The sequence below is a fragment of the Ranitomeya variabilis genome, chromosome 6 (assembly GCF_051348905.1).
Source record: "Ranitomeya variabilis isolate aRanVar5 chromosome 6, aRanVar5.hap1, whole genome shotgun sequence".
NCBI classification, from domain to species: domain Eukaryota; kingdom Metazoa; phylum Chordata; class Amphibia; order Anura; family Dendrobatidae; genus Ranitomeya; species Ranitomeya variabilis.
The window spans coordinates 32,727,323-32,743,293 of NC_135237.1; the positions used below are offsets into that span (position 1 = coordinate 32,727,323).

Sequence of the window (15,971 nt, forward strand, 5' to 3'; positions counted from 1 at the left end):
TGAAATTGTGTTCTCCTTTGCATTCCATTACGATCATTTTTTATATAGAGGATAAATAGTTTAATAATTAGTTTTTGGTCCTCGGGAGGGACTAAAAGCTGCGGGTTAAGGATGACCTTTTTCATAATTTGTTTTATGTGTTTTTCTTTTTTTTTTCATATATTTTAAATATATCATCTATAATTGGGGTTGAGATACTTGCCCCAGTTAATACTTCTCCCTCAGTCTAAGACTTGAGTTATTCTCATGTATAGTAGTAATAAAAGCCTGTTTATTTCAATCACAAGTGAGGGCAATTTAATTTAAAAAAAAGTTAATATCCCCTATTGATTATAAGCAAACATCTGATATCATCGTAATTAGTAACCACTGAAAATATCATCAACACTCCACTTAATCAGTCCCATGGAGGGCGATTTTCAAAGCCATGCCTTGATGCAAAATACATCTGGCACCTTGTGCGGGATAAGAATGTTTTATTTTAATGCTATTATTTATGATCAAATTAACAGAAATGTGTCTCCCACCAATTACTGGAAGGAAGATTCTATTTCTTGCACCATGCGTTACCTTCTTTATTCATAGCAGGGTGTTAATGAGATTCCACACAGAATGCCTTCATACTAAGAGTTAGTCCTCTACTTGCCCAGCATACTACTGACCTTTTCACCCATTATAGCTACAACCCTTGTGTTGTAGGTGTTGTTACGAGACGTTCAAGGGACTCACTGGGTAAGTTGGATCTTCTAAGCCCAAGGTGCAGGTTACATGGGCCACGGGCGTTGGTGCAGCAGGTTCGTGAGTAGAGTGACTGGAAAGCCATAGGCAGCAGGTGGAGTGCAGGAAACTGCAGGCAGGTGGAGGATGTGAGGAAACCACAGGCAAGCATGTGAAGTGCAGGAAACTACAGACAAGCGGAGGATGTGAGGAAACCACAGGCAAGCATGTGAAGTGCAGGAAACTACAGGCAAGCGGAGGATGTGATGAAACCACAGGCAAGCATGTGAAGTGCAGGAAACTACAGGTAGGTGGAGGATATGAGGAAACCGCAGGCAAGCATGTGAAGTGCAGGAAACTACAGGCAGATGGAGGAGATCAGGAACGCGCAGGCAAGCATAGAATGTCAGGAAACCGCAGAAAAGCCGGTGGAAAGCAGGAAACTGCAGGCAGGTAGCAGATAACACTCAGAAGTATTGGGAAATTCAGAAACCAAGAAAGCCGCACACAGCCAGGAAGTCGTCCTGAAAAAACGCAGGCAGACACAGGGAAGAGGTCCAGAAGACCTGGGAACTAGGGATGAGCAAACATGAACTGTAAAGTTTGGGGTTCATAACCAGTGTTAAACTCTGAACACAGACTTCTACCGGAAGTCTGTGTTACTGTTCAGAGTTTGGAAATTAAGCCGATGGGGGTCTATATTTTATCCCCTGTTAGCCAAGTCTTATCGTTGTGGAAGCCATACTCGTTTCAAGTACTAGGCAGTCCATGTAATGTATGAACAGTCTGGATCCACCAAGGCCCACAGAGGTGGGGGTCCACACTGACCCTCTTTCAACCTGACTCATCTACACATCTTATTTTAACATAAATGATCCGGAACTGTGATAATTGATTACGATTGACACGAAAAGCCGACCCTTCTACTATAACTTCAACATCTGGTTTCCAACTAAAACTGATGAATTCTCTCGCTCCTCACGACTTTTATCTTATTTTCAGAAAATCTGACAAAATATCTACAGAAGCGTTAATGTTTATCTCAGTTACCGCCACTGTGACCTATTACTCAAGCTAAACTACATCGAAGACTTTCCTACTAATTTGATCTCCTTTTCCATTTGGAGGAGAAAACAAATGAACGCATAAACTCTGCATGATTGAGCGTCCTTAGAAGTCACGCGCAGTAAAATACCATCAGCGCGCTTATAATATATTCCCCGCACATCGCCAGCCGGCTATGCTGTTTGTGAAGGAGCTGAAGAACCTATCAACATTTTAATTATAGCCAGGGGTGAAGGGAAATGTTATTTGTGAGGATGATCTCTGTGAAAAATGAGGCCGAGAATAAAACCTTCTCGGATATAAAACGAGACTTTCCCAGCAATAAACTTCTGGACTCTTTTGCTCTTTGATGGAGCCTTGTAGGTCCGAAGACGAGCGAGAACGGTGAGGTCACTCATGGCCATCCATTATAGGATTCTGTTATTTTGTACCATATATCGTTGTGTATCTCAGGTTATACGTAACTCTCTAAGAAAATATGTGGCAGCAACTATATATTTGGGGCAACCTAGGGAATAATATTTGTCACCATCGGATGATTTCGAACGGCATTGCTGTGCGTTTTATGGGAAGCATATTTTTTGATGATCATCCCATCAACAATACCAATGGGCAAAGGTGTTGGAACACACGTCTTAATCACTGAATTAGGGTTTTTCATTTAGTCCCATTGCCACAGGTGTATAATATCCAAACCCTCACCATGATGTCTGCCTTCACCAAAATTTATTTCAAAGAACCTACTGAAATCCAGTGTGGTTCTGTTGCACAAAGTCAGTTCATGACATTTCTTCCCTCTTAAATAATCCAACATCATATGTGATTCCTTCATTCAATATTCTCTGCCGTTCTCCTTACAACCAGATGTACTTTATGGCCCCGATTCATGAAAGGAATTGTGCCAGGATTCTGTCCTAAATTGCTTTGAAAGGTCACAAAATTGTTGCGCAGCGAGGAGTTGCGCAACAATTTTGCAACTTTTGGCATTTTCACACCAGTCTTGCTCAGCTCTGAAAAAAATCGGTATAGGTAGGGAGGGATGGGGATAACACAGCTCATCTAATTCATGACATGCTGTAGCATACCATACGCCACACATTTTACTACAGTCCCTGACTGGAGTAAGAATTGTGGCAAAGTGCAAGGAGCCTCCAGCATGTTCTCTTATCAACACCAGCATGCTAATCAGTGGCCTCTTCTTGACGAATAGTGGTCTGTATCTTTACATACACAGATACTGGCTGGTGATTGGCTAATGCAGCTTTATGTGTACTTTCTATAAAAAATGTCTGCAACATCGTACATAACAATTAAATGGATTGGACAGATGGATTGGGTGACTTATTATCCAATAAAGGTATTGAAGTCACACCGATCTTTAGAACAAAGGAGCCAATGATGTCCTTCTGAATATTCAGCTCTTGTCAAGAGCCCAATATCATAGCTCAGACCAAAGGCATAGAAAGGGTGGAAGCACAGAGATGGTTTTCCCCGGAGCCAAAGTCTTTGGGGGATGCTACATTCTGGTTAGGGTTAGGGATGGAGTAAGGGTTAGGGATAAAGATACAGTTAGGGATGGAGTAAGGGTTAGGGATAAAGATAAAGTTAGGGATGGAGTAAGGGTTAGGGATAAAGATAGGGTTAAAGGGAACCTGTCACCCCCAAAGTCGAAGGTGAGCTGCGGCCACCGGCATCAAGGGCTTATCTACAGCATTCTGGAATGTTGTAGATAAGCCCCCGATGTATCCTGAAATATGAGAAAAAGAGGTTAGATTATACTCACCCAGGGGCGGTCCCGCTGCGGTCCAGGTCCGATGGGCTTCGCGGTCCGGGGCCTCCTATCTTCTTACGATGACGTCCTCTTCTGGTCTTCACGCTGCGGCTCCGGCACAGGTGTACTTTATCTGTCCTGTTGAGGGCAGAGCAAAGTACTGCAGTGCGCAGGTGCTGGGCCTCTCTGACCTTTCTGGCGCCAGCGCACTGCCGTACTTTGCTCAGCCCTCAACAGGGAGATAAAGTACGCCGGAGCCGGAGCCACAGCGTGAAGACCAGAAGAGGACGTCATCCTATGAAGATGGGAGGCCCCGGACAGCGATGCCCATCGGACCCGGACCGCATCGGGACCGCCCCTGGGTGAGTGTAATCTAACCTTTATTTCTCATCTTTCAGGTTACATCGGGGGCTTCTCTACAGCATTACAGAATGCTGCAGATAAGCCCCTGATGCCGGTGGCCACAGCTCACCTTCGATTTTGGGGGTGACAGGTTCCCTTTAAGGATAAAGATAAGGTTAGGGATGGAGTAAGGGTTAGAGATAGAGAGGGTTAGGGATGGAGATAGTGATGATAAATATAATGATAGTGATAAGGTTAGGGATAGAGATAGTGAGAGATTCAATTTTGAAGAAAAAAAATTGCGGCAGTCATCCATTTATATGTGCTTTATTCGAAATAATTGCAGGTACACAGGATAGATGGCACTGCCTCATTAAATTGATGGTCATGCACTGCTGCTGAGCACCACTGCTTTCTGTAGAAATGAGTGCTGTTCTTGGATATATAGTAAAGAAGCCATGATTTAATTGATTCCACAGTGCTGGCGAGAATTTTCCATTGTTTAAAGATATAAATTGGGTTAAGAATAGAATTTGGGTTAGAGATAGGGTTAGGTATGGAAACAGAGATGATAAAGAAAGAGGTAGGATTAGGGCTAGAGTTTGGGTTAGAGATAGCTGTAGGGCTAGGATTAAGCCCCCATACACATAAGATAGTTGTCAGCCAAAAGATAGTTCTCTCGAGTCGCCCAAACACAGAGGCGCTTTACTTAGCTCCTGGGTTCCCTGTGAGATAACCACTGCCAGACTGTAGTGATTGGCTACACCACGTGTATACCACCCAACCGATTGTTCTCCACCGACATTATCCGCTAGGGGAGAGTCAGGAGACCCTCATATTAATTAGACTGTCAGCTTATCCGACTGATAAAGGTAGGTTCAGCTGACTTTAATGTATGGGAAGCCTCAAGGTTTGGGATAGGGCTAGGGTAATGACATGGTTACATTAAAAAATGTTTTACAAAATAATAAGTGAAAAATATGAACCCCCCACCAGGGCCATGGGGTACTCGGTACAGGGCGCGGTACTTAAAGGGGAATGTCACGGTGGCGGCGACCCGGTCCGTGGCCCTGGGCGCCCATATTAAAGGGAATGTCCTTTAAGGGGTTTTGAATAAAGTTTGTGTTCGTGACGCCACCTCTGGTATTCGATCAGTGGAGACCGATGCTGCTTAAAGTCCACTGGGGTGATGTTAAGGCAGCTGAGATGGTACAACTTCCCACAGGTGAAATATGTCCCCAGGGCTCCCAGTATGTAGGTGAGGATGGTGAGGGTTGCAGTAAAGAATGGAGGACACAGGGTTGCAGTCTCTTTACCTGGTTTACTGGAGACTTCAGGTATCAGTACAGTCCAGGGCACCAGATCACAGGTACAGGCAGGGTCCAGCCAGCTTGGAAGCAAGTTCAGAGTCCACTTTACCAGGTGGAGCTGAAAGCCTTCCTATCAGCTCTTTGGTGTAGTCCCTTGCTGCCTGTGGCTTCTATCAAGGTCCTCACAGTTCTCTCTGTCCTCCATAAAGGTGGGACACAAACCCGTATGACAGGTGACTCGAGCCTTTTTATAGGGTTTCTATCACGACCCAGGCTCTATGCGCCACTGTGTCTCCTGGGTATTAGGGCGGACAGGTGACGTGTAGTCCAGCTGTCCTGCCAGTTTCTGCTGTTCCTCCTAGAGTCTGACACAACCTCGGTCTTCCGGCTACCGGTGTCTGCGCTCTGCAAGGGAGCTCAGCTAGCCCAGTCACAGCTATTCCCCCAATTGTCACTCCCCTGTTCTTCAATCTCCTGCACGCTCACTACACACTGTTCTTCCTTCCGTCTTCTCTCAATCCTGACTGGCTCAGTCAAATTGAAATAATGGTGAGGGGTTTAAAGTCTGCCTCTTTGGTCTACCATTTAGTTTGGATCCTAACTCTCTCCTAACTAAAATACGGTCTTCTACGATACATATTATTACTTAGAATATCTGAAGATGGACATTCCCTTTAATTTTCGTCTTCCCAAACCATATTTTTTTAAATGTATTAACAGCATCTAAATTGAAAAAAAAACAATGCAACTTTGCAGATAGTCGTTTTGTGTCTGCAGCTTCCATGCTGATTTATGCATCTCCATAGTGACAGACTACAAACAAACCCTGCGTAGTCTGATCCTGCAATAACAGCCCTTTCTATCTGTCCCTTTTTTTTTTGTTAACACAGACGTCATAGGGGATAGAAAAAAATGCAGTGTGACTTGTGGATCCGACTACACGTGGTTGTAGTCTGTTACCGTGGTAACACATTTTAAATTTAAACTGTTTACAAAGTTGCTTTATTTTTGAATTTTTGAAGCTTTTTATGGAGTGGACTCACAGTTTTAGAGGTGAAATATTGAGGAGCTCTATGTTTCTACTATGTTTAAAAACAACTAATGATATTGTGTCTTTTCTGAGTATGTGACAGTGCGGCGACCTTGCTTCATCTGCAGTAATAACGGCCGTTCACAGTGCAATTAGTCATGGATTGAAAACACCCACCGGCTATTACATCTGCATTTGTCGTAAATAGGAATTTTATGACTTTTAACAAACTGCAATGATTTATTGCTCTTTATTAATAATGTGACAGCAGTACTGATATTATTAGCAAAAATGTCTCTGTTAAATGGACTGTACAACATTAGAAAAACACGGCTGTCCATGGGTCGTGCCTGATATTGCAGCTCGCTTCCATTAAAGTGAATTGGGAGGAGCTGCAATACCACACGAAACCTGTTAACAGGGGTGGCGCTGTTTTTGCTAGAAAGCACGTTTGTTTTTTTAAAAGGAAGCTATTATTTAAATTGGGGTTTATTTCATTTTTTGCCATTTTTTTTCTAACCTATCACAATGTATATTGAAAATATAAAAATAGAAATCTTGTAGTTTTCCCACTAGCCACATGGACCTATTGTTTTACAAAGCAGCACATGCACATTAGCCACAATGGTCTGATCAAGACCCTATATTTTGTATTGAAGCATCTAATGAGCATTTGTAAATGCAGCGCCCCAGAGTCCTGGTCGTTGCAGTACTGATGCTCCGCCGCTAAGGAGGGCTATGGTACGTCTGATGGCACTGAAGGAGTTCACCTGACCAGGTATCACAGACACCGATACACTTCACACTCTGGCCTCCAGGGGGAGCTAAGGGTGCTATGTATTAGGCCACTCCTCACAGTCTGGTAAAACTGGGGGTTAGATAGGAAGTTAGTGAGAAGCTGACTGGGTTGGAACCAGGCAACATCCTGTGGCAGAGGGTGTTGCAGGGGAAGATTCAGGGGGGTCCCTGTCAGGGGTGGGATCCTGACAGAGGCCTAGCGAACAGAAAGAACGTTACGGGACCGCGCCTGCACTACATCGCAGCGGTACCCCAAGAAAGGACAAAAAGCGAGTTTTATTGTGCTGAGTGAGAAACGAGATCAACGCAACAAGGAGATAACACCAGTAGGAGTCGTGCTGTAAGACGAGGCAACATCCTACTGAGGCGCGTAGCCGGTGGCCGGAACACCGAGGAAGTATTGAGCTCCAGGCATTACTTCAAACCTACGGCAGGACAGTCAGTTATAGGCGGGCTGTCTCACCCAAATCACCTAAGAAGACATAGGGGGCAACATTGGAGAGGGGCGACTCTAGGGTCCCGGAAGAACTCCGAGCCTACCCGTCATACGGGTGCGTCCTAGCCATAGCATCTGGGGGACGAAGAAGAACATCATAATCGAGTTGAAACAGACACAACAGTTGTGGGGACTATCCCGTAAGCACAGCAGGGGAGGACCACAACACACAAGCGCTAGAAGGAAGGCACAGATTTCCACCTGCAAAGGGAACTCTGGAGGTGCCATCGGACCGGCCGGACTTGCGCAGCCTGGTTAACCGTATTCCGGACTGAGGATCCTGAAGCCTTCAGTAAAGAGGTAAAGAGACTGCAACCTGGTGTCCTTGTTATTCACTGCGACCTGCACCGCACCACGACAACATCACCACCATCCACACTTTTCATTGGACGCCCCTCAGCAGGGTCACGGACCGGGTCTAGCCACCGTGACAACCCCAGAGCAGAGACTCAGAGGCCCGGTACCGGGTACCCCTTGGCCCTGCAGCAGTGGGGGCGCTACATAAAGATCACAGTGAAGGAAGGAGGAGCAGGAACAGCAGTGATATCGCCTATTGTGGTCATCAACTGTGTATAGAGATATTATCTGTCATTATAATCCTGCCTCTGATGGTAGTGAGCCTGCTGAAAACTCCTCCTGAAAGACAAAAAAAAGTCCCAGAGGCCAAAGTGAAAAATTGCAGGATTTTTTTTTTCAAATAAAGATTTTAATATGAAAAAAAATCATTTAAAAAGAAAATTAAATACAAAAAGGTAATGTTATGATGATCTCTTCCATTTTATTCTGTGCAATCTCCTTTAATAGGAACCCGTGCTGTAAATTAAAGGATACGAACACCTTTATTTAACATAAATGCATGTACTTTGGGCTAAATATAATTTTTTGCCATTGGGTTTCATTAAAACAAATCTGCAATTTTTAGCTTTTCAAAGTTGATGGTTTTCCGGCACATTTCTGGCTGCAGAATGAGTTCTCTTAAGGTACCTTCACACTGAGCGACTTAACAACGATAACGATAGCGATCCGTGACGTTGCAGCGTCCTGGATAGCGATATCGTTGTGTTTGACACGCAGCAGCGATCTGGATCCTGCTGTGATATCGCTGGTCGTTGCTGAAAGTCCAGAACTTTATTTGGTCGTCAGATCGGCGTGTATCGTCGTGTTTGACAGCAAAAGCAAAGATGTCAGCAATGTTTTACAATGGTAACCAGGGTAAATATCGGGTTGCTAAGCACAGGGCCGCACTTAGTAACCCAATATTTACCCTGGTTACCATTGTAAAAGTAAAAAAAAAACAAACAGTACATACTCACCTTCTGGTGTCTGTCACGTCCCCCGGCGTCCGCGCTGCTGCTCAGAGCTTCCTGCACTGAATGTGTCAGTGCCGGCCGTAAAGCAAAGCACAGCGGTGACGTCACAGCTCTGCTGTTAGGGCCGGCTTTAGGGCCGGCGCTTACACAGTGCAGGGAAGCTGAAGGCGAGGGACGCGACAGACACGGCAAGGTAAGTATGTAGTGTTTGGTTTTTTTTACATTTACACTGGTAACCAGGGTAAACATCGGGTTACTAAGCGCGGCCCTGTGCTTAGTAACCCGATGTTTACCCTGGTTACCCGGGGACTTCGGCATCGTTGTCGATATCGATGCAGCGTCGCTTAATGTGACGGTACCTTTAGAATCTGTCAGTGAGTTTTTGTGTTTTAATTGAGCTCCTATCAGCTGATTTATGACCACAGACCGCATCAAAGGAGAACTGAACTTTCATGTGGTCATATATCAGCTCAGTGAGAGACAGATAAAGTCTCCCATCAGAATGAGCTCACTGACAGATTCTCAGATGACTCCCTCTGCGGCTAGTGATAGACATTACAGCACAGTCTATAGAAGGCGCAATATTTTTAATAAAACCGAATTGCAAACAAATATTTGTAGCCCAAAATACATTCATTTAAGGGAAAATCAAGATCTCATAGTGTCAATATCCTTTAAGCGTGATGGTTGGGGGGCTCAGGTCTTATACTGGGGTCTTCACATCATAGTTCAGTCACTAACTCAAGTCATTTTCTCATTTACAGAAAAGGCTTCGAAATATTGTGACGAGAAAGGAAACTGGTTCCAACATCCGGAAAGTAACAGGACCTGGTCCAACTACACCATGTGCATCAGCTTCACCAAGGAGAAGCTGAAGGTAAGCGAGGGGCGCACTGTTATTGGGGTCCTGTGGCGCTTATGGTTATGGGGGTAATTTGGTTGTTACTGTTGTTGGGGTTCCTGTAGCATTTACTGAAATGGAGGCTTAGTATTTGGGGGTCCTGTGGCTCTCCTGGTTATTGTAGGTCCAGTACAGGCAGTTATGGGGGTCTTGTGGCTCTCCTGGTTATTGTAGTTCCAGAACATTCCAAAACAACTTCAGGAAAAGAAAAACTCTTCGAAAAACTTCACAAAAAAATGAGCATTTTCTGTAGCAGTTTTTTGCTGGAAAAAAAGCCTAACAAAAGCCTTTTAAACTCTCAAAAAAACTCTTAACACTTGTGAAGTTCTTATTCTGTGCAGTAGGTTTTCAGGAGCTTCACATTATTATACCATTGAATTCAATCCTCTTTATTTTAGCCCCTTTATTACTAGTATGTGCCCGCGCTCGTACCCACTAAGCACAATCTGTGGACCCCGCAGCGTCTCGTGTGTGGTCTCCTGACATCCCGCCACGCTGCTCAATGTTATTATTTCTCCAGCCCCATCGCTGAGAACTATAAACAGTCTCCGAGCCAAGTACAATCCTGCAAAATGCTGGGGCTCCGCATGGTAATGACAAGGAGATGGTCTTGTACTCAGAGTCAAGCCTCTGTGGCTTTTGTTTTCCTCCGGTAACACTTGGTGTCAGCAATTACGTCGCTTCCCTTTAATATTTGTGACATGTAATTGTGCTCAGATTGTGGCAGAGTCTTAGTTACTCCTGTATCGGGAAGTTTTAGGAGCAGATTGGCATCTTCTTCCTGCATTCTGAAGACGTAACAGCACCAGATGTTCTTTCTTATTGATTCACACTCTTCAAATATTGGATTTTCTGCATATTATTTGCTTTGGAACGAGTTCTTACTTGCACATTTGGGATGTTGTTTGCTTTCATAAAGCTGGAAAAAAAAGGCTGTGCAGCCACCATTACTCTCTCACCCAGCTTTCCCAGTCTCCTGAATAGTATATATCTGCTGTCCTGATGGGTCTTTTTAAGTTAATACACTTATAATCCAGAACATATGTTCTTAGAATTTTGTGTTCTTCTGTTATTCCTCCTGGAAATGTGTGAATAAGTTAACAACTGGGCAGCACGGTGGCTCAGTGATTAGCACTGTATGGTGGCTCAGGGGTTAACATTGTATGGTGGCTCAGTGGTTAGTACTGTATGATGGCTCAGTGGTTAGCATTGTATAGTGGCTCAGTGGTTAGCATTGCATGGTGTCTCAGTCAGTGGTTAGCACTGTATGGTGGCTCAGTGGTTAACATTGTATGGTGGCTCAGTGGTTAGCACTGTTGCTTTGCAGCCCTGGGTTCAAGTCCCACCAAGGGCAACATCAGCAAGGAGTCTGTATGTTCTCCCCATGTTTCTGTGGGTTTCCTCCAAAGACATTCTGATAAGGAATCTAGATTGTGAGCCCCGAAGGGGACAGAGATGAAAATGTCTGCAAATTAGTGTTGAAATAATGGCATCTTGTAAGCGAGTCTGCACCCATGGGGACTCGAATATATTATTCAAGCACGCCCAAGATATTCGGATAACACTTGAGCATGCACGGATTACAGATGCCAGAGCACTCGCTCATCATACTTAAAAAAAAGTATTCTTACTTAAACGGATGGGTCAGGAGACCTGATAGGCTCTATTCACACGGCAACCATATTAATTGGCTTAAAGGGAATGTGTAGTCAGAAAATCACCTATTGTTTATATCAGCTTTTCATGTTTTTAAAATTTTTTAACAATTTTCATATCGCAATTTGTATTTTAAAAAAATCTTGCAAATTTCACACTGTCCACTGGGGCTATTTCAGTGTAAAATTCCCTGTTCCTTACAGAAGGCTTGTCAGCATACTCATTATCATTGCAGACAGGAGTAAAATGATTGACAAGACCCTTATACTCAGGTGCTAACACAGGATCCACCATTCACAATAGGTGATGTCACAGCTCACCTCCTCCCCCTCCTGTACAATGACTGATAACACCTCTACATACAGTAGATAACACAGGATCCTCCATTCACAATAGGAGATGTCACAGCTCACCTCCTCCTCCTGTACAATGACTGATAACACCTCTATATACAGTAGATAACACAGAATCCACCATTCACAATAGGTGATGTCACAGCTCACCTCCTCCTCCTGTACAATGACTGATAACACCTCTATATACAGTAGATAACACAGGATCCACCATTCACAATAGGTGATGTCACAGCTCCCCTCCTCCTCCTGTACAATGACTGATAACACCTCTATATACAGTAGATAACACAGGATCCACCATTCACAATAGGTGATGTCACAGCTCACCTCCCCCTCCTGTACAATGACTGATAACACCTCTATACACAGTAGATAACACTGGATCCACCATTCACAATAGATGATATCACAGCTCACCGCCTCCTCCTGGACAATGATTGATAACACCTCTATATACAGTAGATAACACAGGATCCACCATTCACAATAGATGATGTCACAGCTCACCTCCTCCTCCTGTACAATGACTGATAACACCTCTATAAACAGTAGATAACACAGGATCCACCATTCACAATAGATGATATCACAGCTCACCGCCTCCTCCTGGACAATGATTGATAACACCTCTATATACAGTAGATAACACAGGATCCACCATTCACAATAGGTGATGTCACAGCTCACCTCCTCCTCCTGTACAATGACTGATAACACCTCTATATACAGTAGATAACACAGGATCCACCATTCACAATAGATGATGTCACAGCTCACCTCCTCCTCCTGGACAATGACTGATAACACCTCTATAAACAGTAGATAACACAGGATCCACCATTCACAATAGATGATATCACAGCTCACCGCCTCCTCCTGGACAATGATTGATAACACCTCTATATACAGTAGATAACACAGGATCCACCATTCACAATAGGTGATGTCACAGCTCACCTCCTCCTCCTGTACAATGACTGATAACACCTCTATATACAGTAGATAACACAGGATCCACCATTCACAATAGATGATGTCACAGCTCACCTCCTCCTCCTGGACAATGACTGATAACACCTCTATAAACAGTAGATAACACAGGATCCACCATTCACAATAGATGATATCACAGCTCACCGCCTCCTCCTGGACAATGACTGATAACACCTCTATATACAGTAGATAACACAGTATCCACCATTCACAATAGGTGATGTCACAGCTCACCTCCCCCTCCTGTACAATGACTGATAACACCTCTATACACAGTAGATAACACAGTATCCACCATTCACAATAGGTGATGTCACAGCTCACCTCCCCCTCCTGTACAATGACTGATAACACCTCTATACACAGTAGATAACACTGGATCCACCATTCACAATAGATGATATCACAGCTCACCGCCTCCTCCTGGACAATGATTGATAACACCTCTATATACAGTAGATAACACAGGATCCACCATTCACAATAGGTGATGTCACAGCTCACCTCCTCCTCCTGGACAATGATTGATAACACCTCTATATACAGTAGATAACACAGGAGCCACCATTCACAATAGGTGATATCACAGCTCACCTCCCCCTGTACAATGACTGATAACACCTCTATATACAGTAGATAACACAGTATCCACCATTCACAATAGGTGATATCACAGCTCACCTCCTCCTCCTGTACAATGACTGATAACACCTCTATATACAGTAGATAACACAGGATCCACCATTCACAATAGGTGATGTCACAGCTCACCTCCTCCTCCTGTACAATGATTGATAACAAATATATAAAGATTTTATATTTAAAAAAACAAACATTCTGGCGCATTCATCCTTAAAATTCAGTGTTTCAGTTTGTTCACACGACCGTATTTTCAGTCCGAGTGCAGTATGTTGAGAAAGACTGACAGCGCTCCATGTTATTCCATAGGGCCGTATCGCATCATGCACTTGACTCTTGCATATTTAGGATGAGATTAAACTGTAAAGTGTATGGGTGTGCACAATAAAAAGCGTCTCCCATACGAACCATCCATCCAGTGCAATATTACAACATTGGAAACAGCATTTAGCTTTTTACATTGTAATAACTGCTCATATATAAAACGGATGACAATAGAGATTAAAGAAAATGTTGTGCACGTTCTTGTGAATTTAACCTTCCTCTGTTATTCCTCCTGGAAATATGTGACTAAATTAACAGTTAAGTGTTACAACTCTTCTTGTGATGAAAACAGACAAACGACCCAGTGGTTAAATAATCAATAATATAAAGAAATATAAAAAGAAATAAAAACATTAGTAAATTATGTGATCGGCATCCAAAAAAAGTATCACATAGAGCACATTAAATAAAAAATGAAAATCTAATGTCTATCATTAGAATAAAGAAACTCTATCACCTGGGTGACAGCATAAATAGTTCTGCATAATAACCCATGACATATACAGGAGCCATTTAGCAACTACCAAAGCAAAGCTCCCTCCATATCTAAATGCAGTTTTCATGAGTTCGCTAGATACGAGCAATGTGCTAATGTAACACATAAATTACCAACCAATTAAGTACAATCGATGCGTTACAGACGGGAGCTATAATAATGAATGCTTCCATATACTGCACATTATACAAAGAAAGCTGTGACCACTAATGGGGGGAAAACAAATGCATTAAAGTAAATGTGTACCTATTTTAACTAAATTGGTCTAAATTTGAGTGCTGAGTAATTTATTAGTATACGCTGGAAGCAGTCAAAGATTTAATGGAGATGCCGAGGAAAAAAATAACCCTGTGTAGGCACAGTTAAAAAATACAATTATTATTGTCTACGGTAACCACTAGGGGGAGCCAAGGAGCTTAATGCATACGGTCTGTCCATCAACCTCAATAATAAATCTGTATGCACTGAATCCTTAAAGGGATTTACCAGATTCATCATAATTATGTTCTCTTAAGACTTTAGTTCCACCATATGGTATATAATAATAGTGCTATAAAATGTCAAAATAACATTTGGGTAAAATTGCTTGGTCATGACCCTCAGATATCTTACATTTAAGGTGGGGAACTGTTTACAGTATATTTTATCAAGTTACAAATAAAGGCTTGTAGTTTTGGTAGGGGAGGGAATTTGGTTTTAATTTTTGTAGGTTATTTATTATGCATTGTTTATATAGTTCTATCATGTTCCGCAGCGTTTTACATACAGTATCATCACTGTCCCTATTGGGGCTCACAATCTAGATTCCCCAACACTATGTCTCTGGAATATAGGAGGAAACTGGGAAACCCAGAGGAAACCCACGCAAACACAGGGAGAACATACAAACTCCTTATAGGTGTTGTCCTTGGTAGGATTTGAACCCCAAACCCCAGTGCTGTAAAGCAGCAGTGCTAACCACTGAGCCACAGTGCTGTAGGTTCACCACCCTCTGATGCCGGTCCTTTTTGTGTTTTTTTGAGCAATCTATAGTATAGGTGTGTTTTGTTACTTGTTTTGTTTAGGTTCAAAGAATTGTGATGAATAAATAAATGCTCACACGAAAATTGAATAAGACAAAAATGAATTTACTTAATAAAAGATAATAAATAGTCACTCAAAATAGCAAATAATCAATAAAGTCATAAGTCATACATTACAATGGAAATGGTAGGAGTCAAACCAGCCTCTCTCTCTCTCAGTCCAGAAAAAAGAAAATGGCTGACAGCACTCACTTATTGGGGCGCCCGTGTTCGGTCCAGGGAACCTTCCAGACCAAGCAGATACTTCAAAGAAAGGTCACAGCGCTCCATCCAGGTGTAGTAGTTAAAAAAGGTAACTTTATTATGCCATAAAAGCAGCAACGTTTCGACCTAAGTAGGTCTTTTTCAAGCATACACAAACTAAAAAGGGCCGGCCTTAAATAGTGTGGATACCTCGCAGGGCACCAATCACTATCCGATCGCCGCCCACAGATCATAAATATTACATCATATTACAAAACACACATCAGACATCCACATAATAAAAACCAGCTCCCGCCAGTAACTATAGCAGTGATCAAACACCAAAATGCATTGAATTTATACAAACTAATAAACGTAAACAAAGTACTGTGCAATCTAATCGGTGCATTCAGGTTGTCATGGAGATCTCCACCAATCCACATCAGGCACGGGCATGATTCTAGGCCAATCAGATCTCTCCCAGTTCGCCGCCAAAACAGGT

General features: G+C 43.0%; 1 protein-coding gene across 1 annotated transcript in view; it reads left to right on the top strand.

The window, feature by feature from the left end:
* Positions 1–15,971, top strand: part of CALCR (calcitonin receptor) — a 316,710-nt gene that overhangs the window by 251,289 nt on the left and 49,450 nt on the right. The window contains exon 5 of the mRNA XM_077268171.1: positions 9,604–9,716. Coding sequence (XP_077124286.1) covers positions 9,604–9,716 — 113 coding nt within the window. The remainder of the gene's footprint in view (positions 1–9,603; positions 9,717–15,971) is intronic.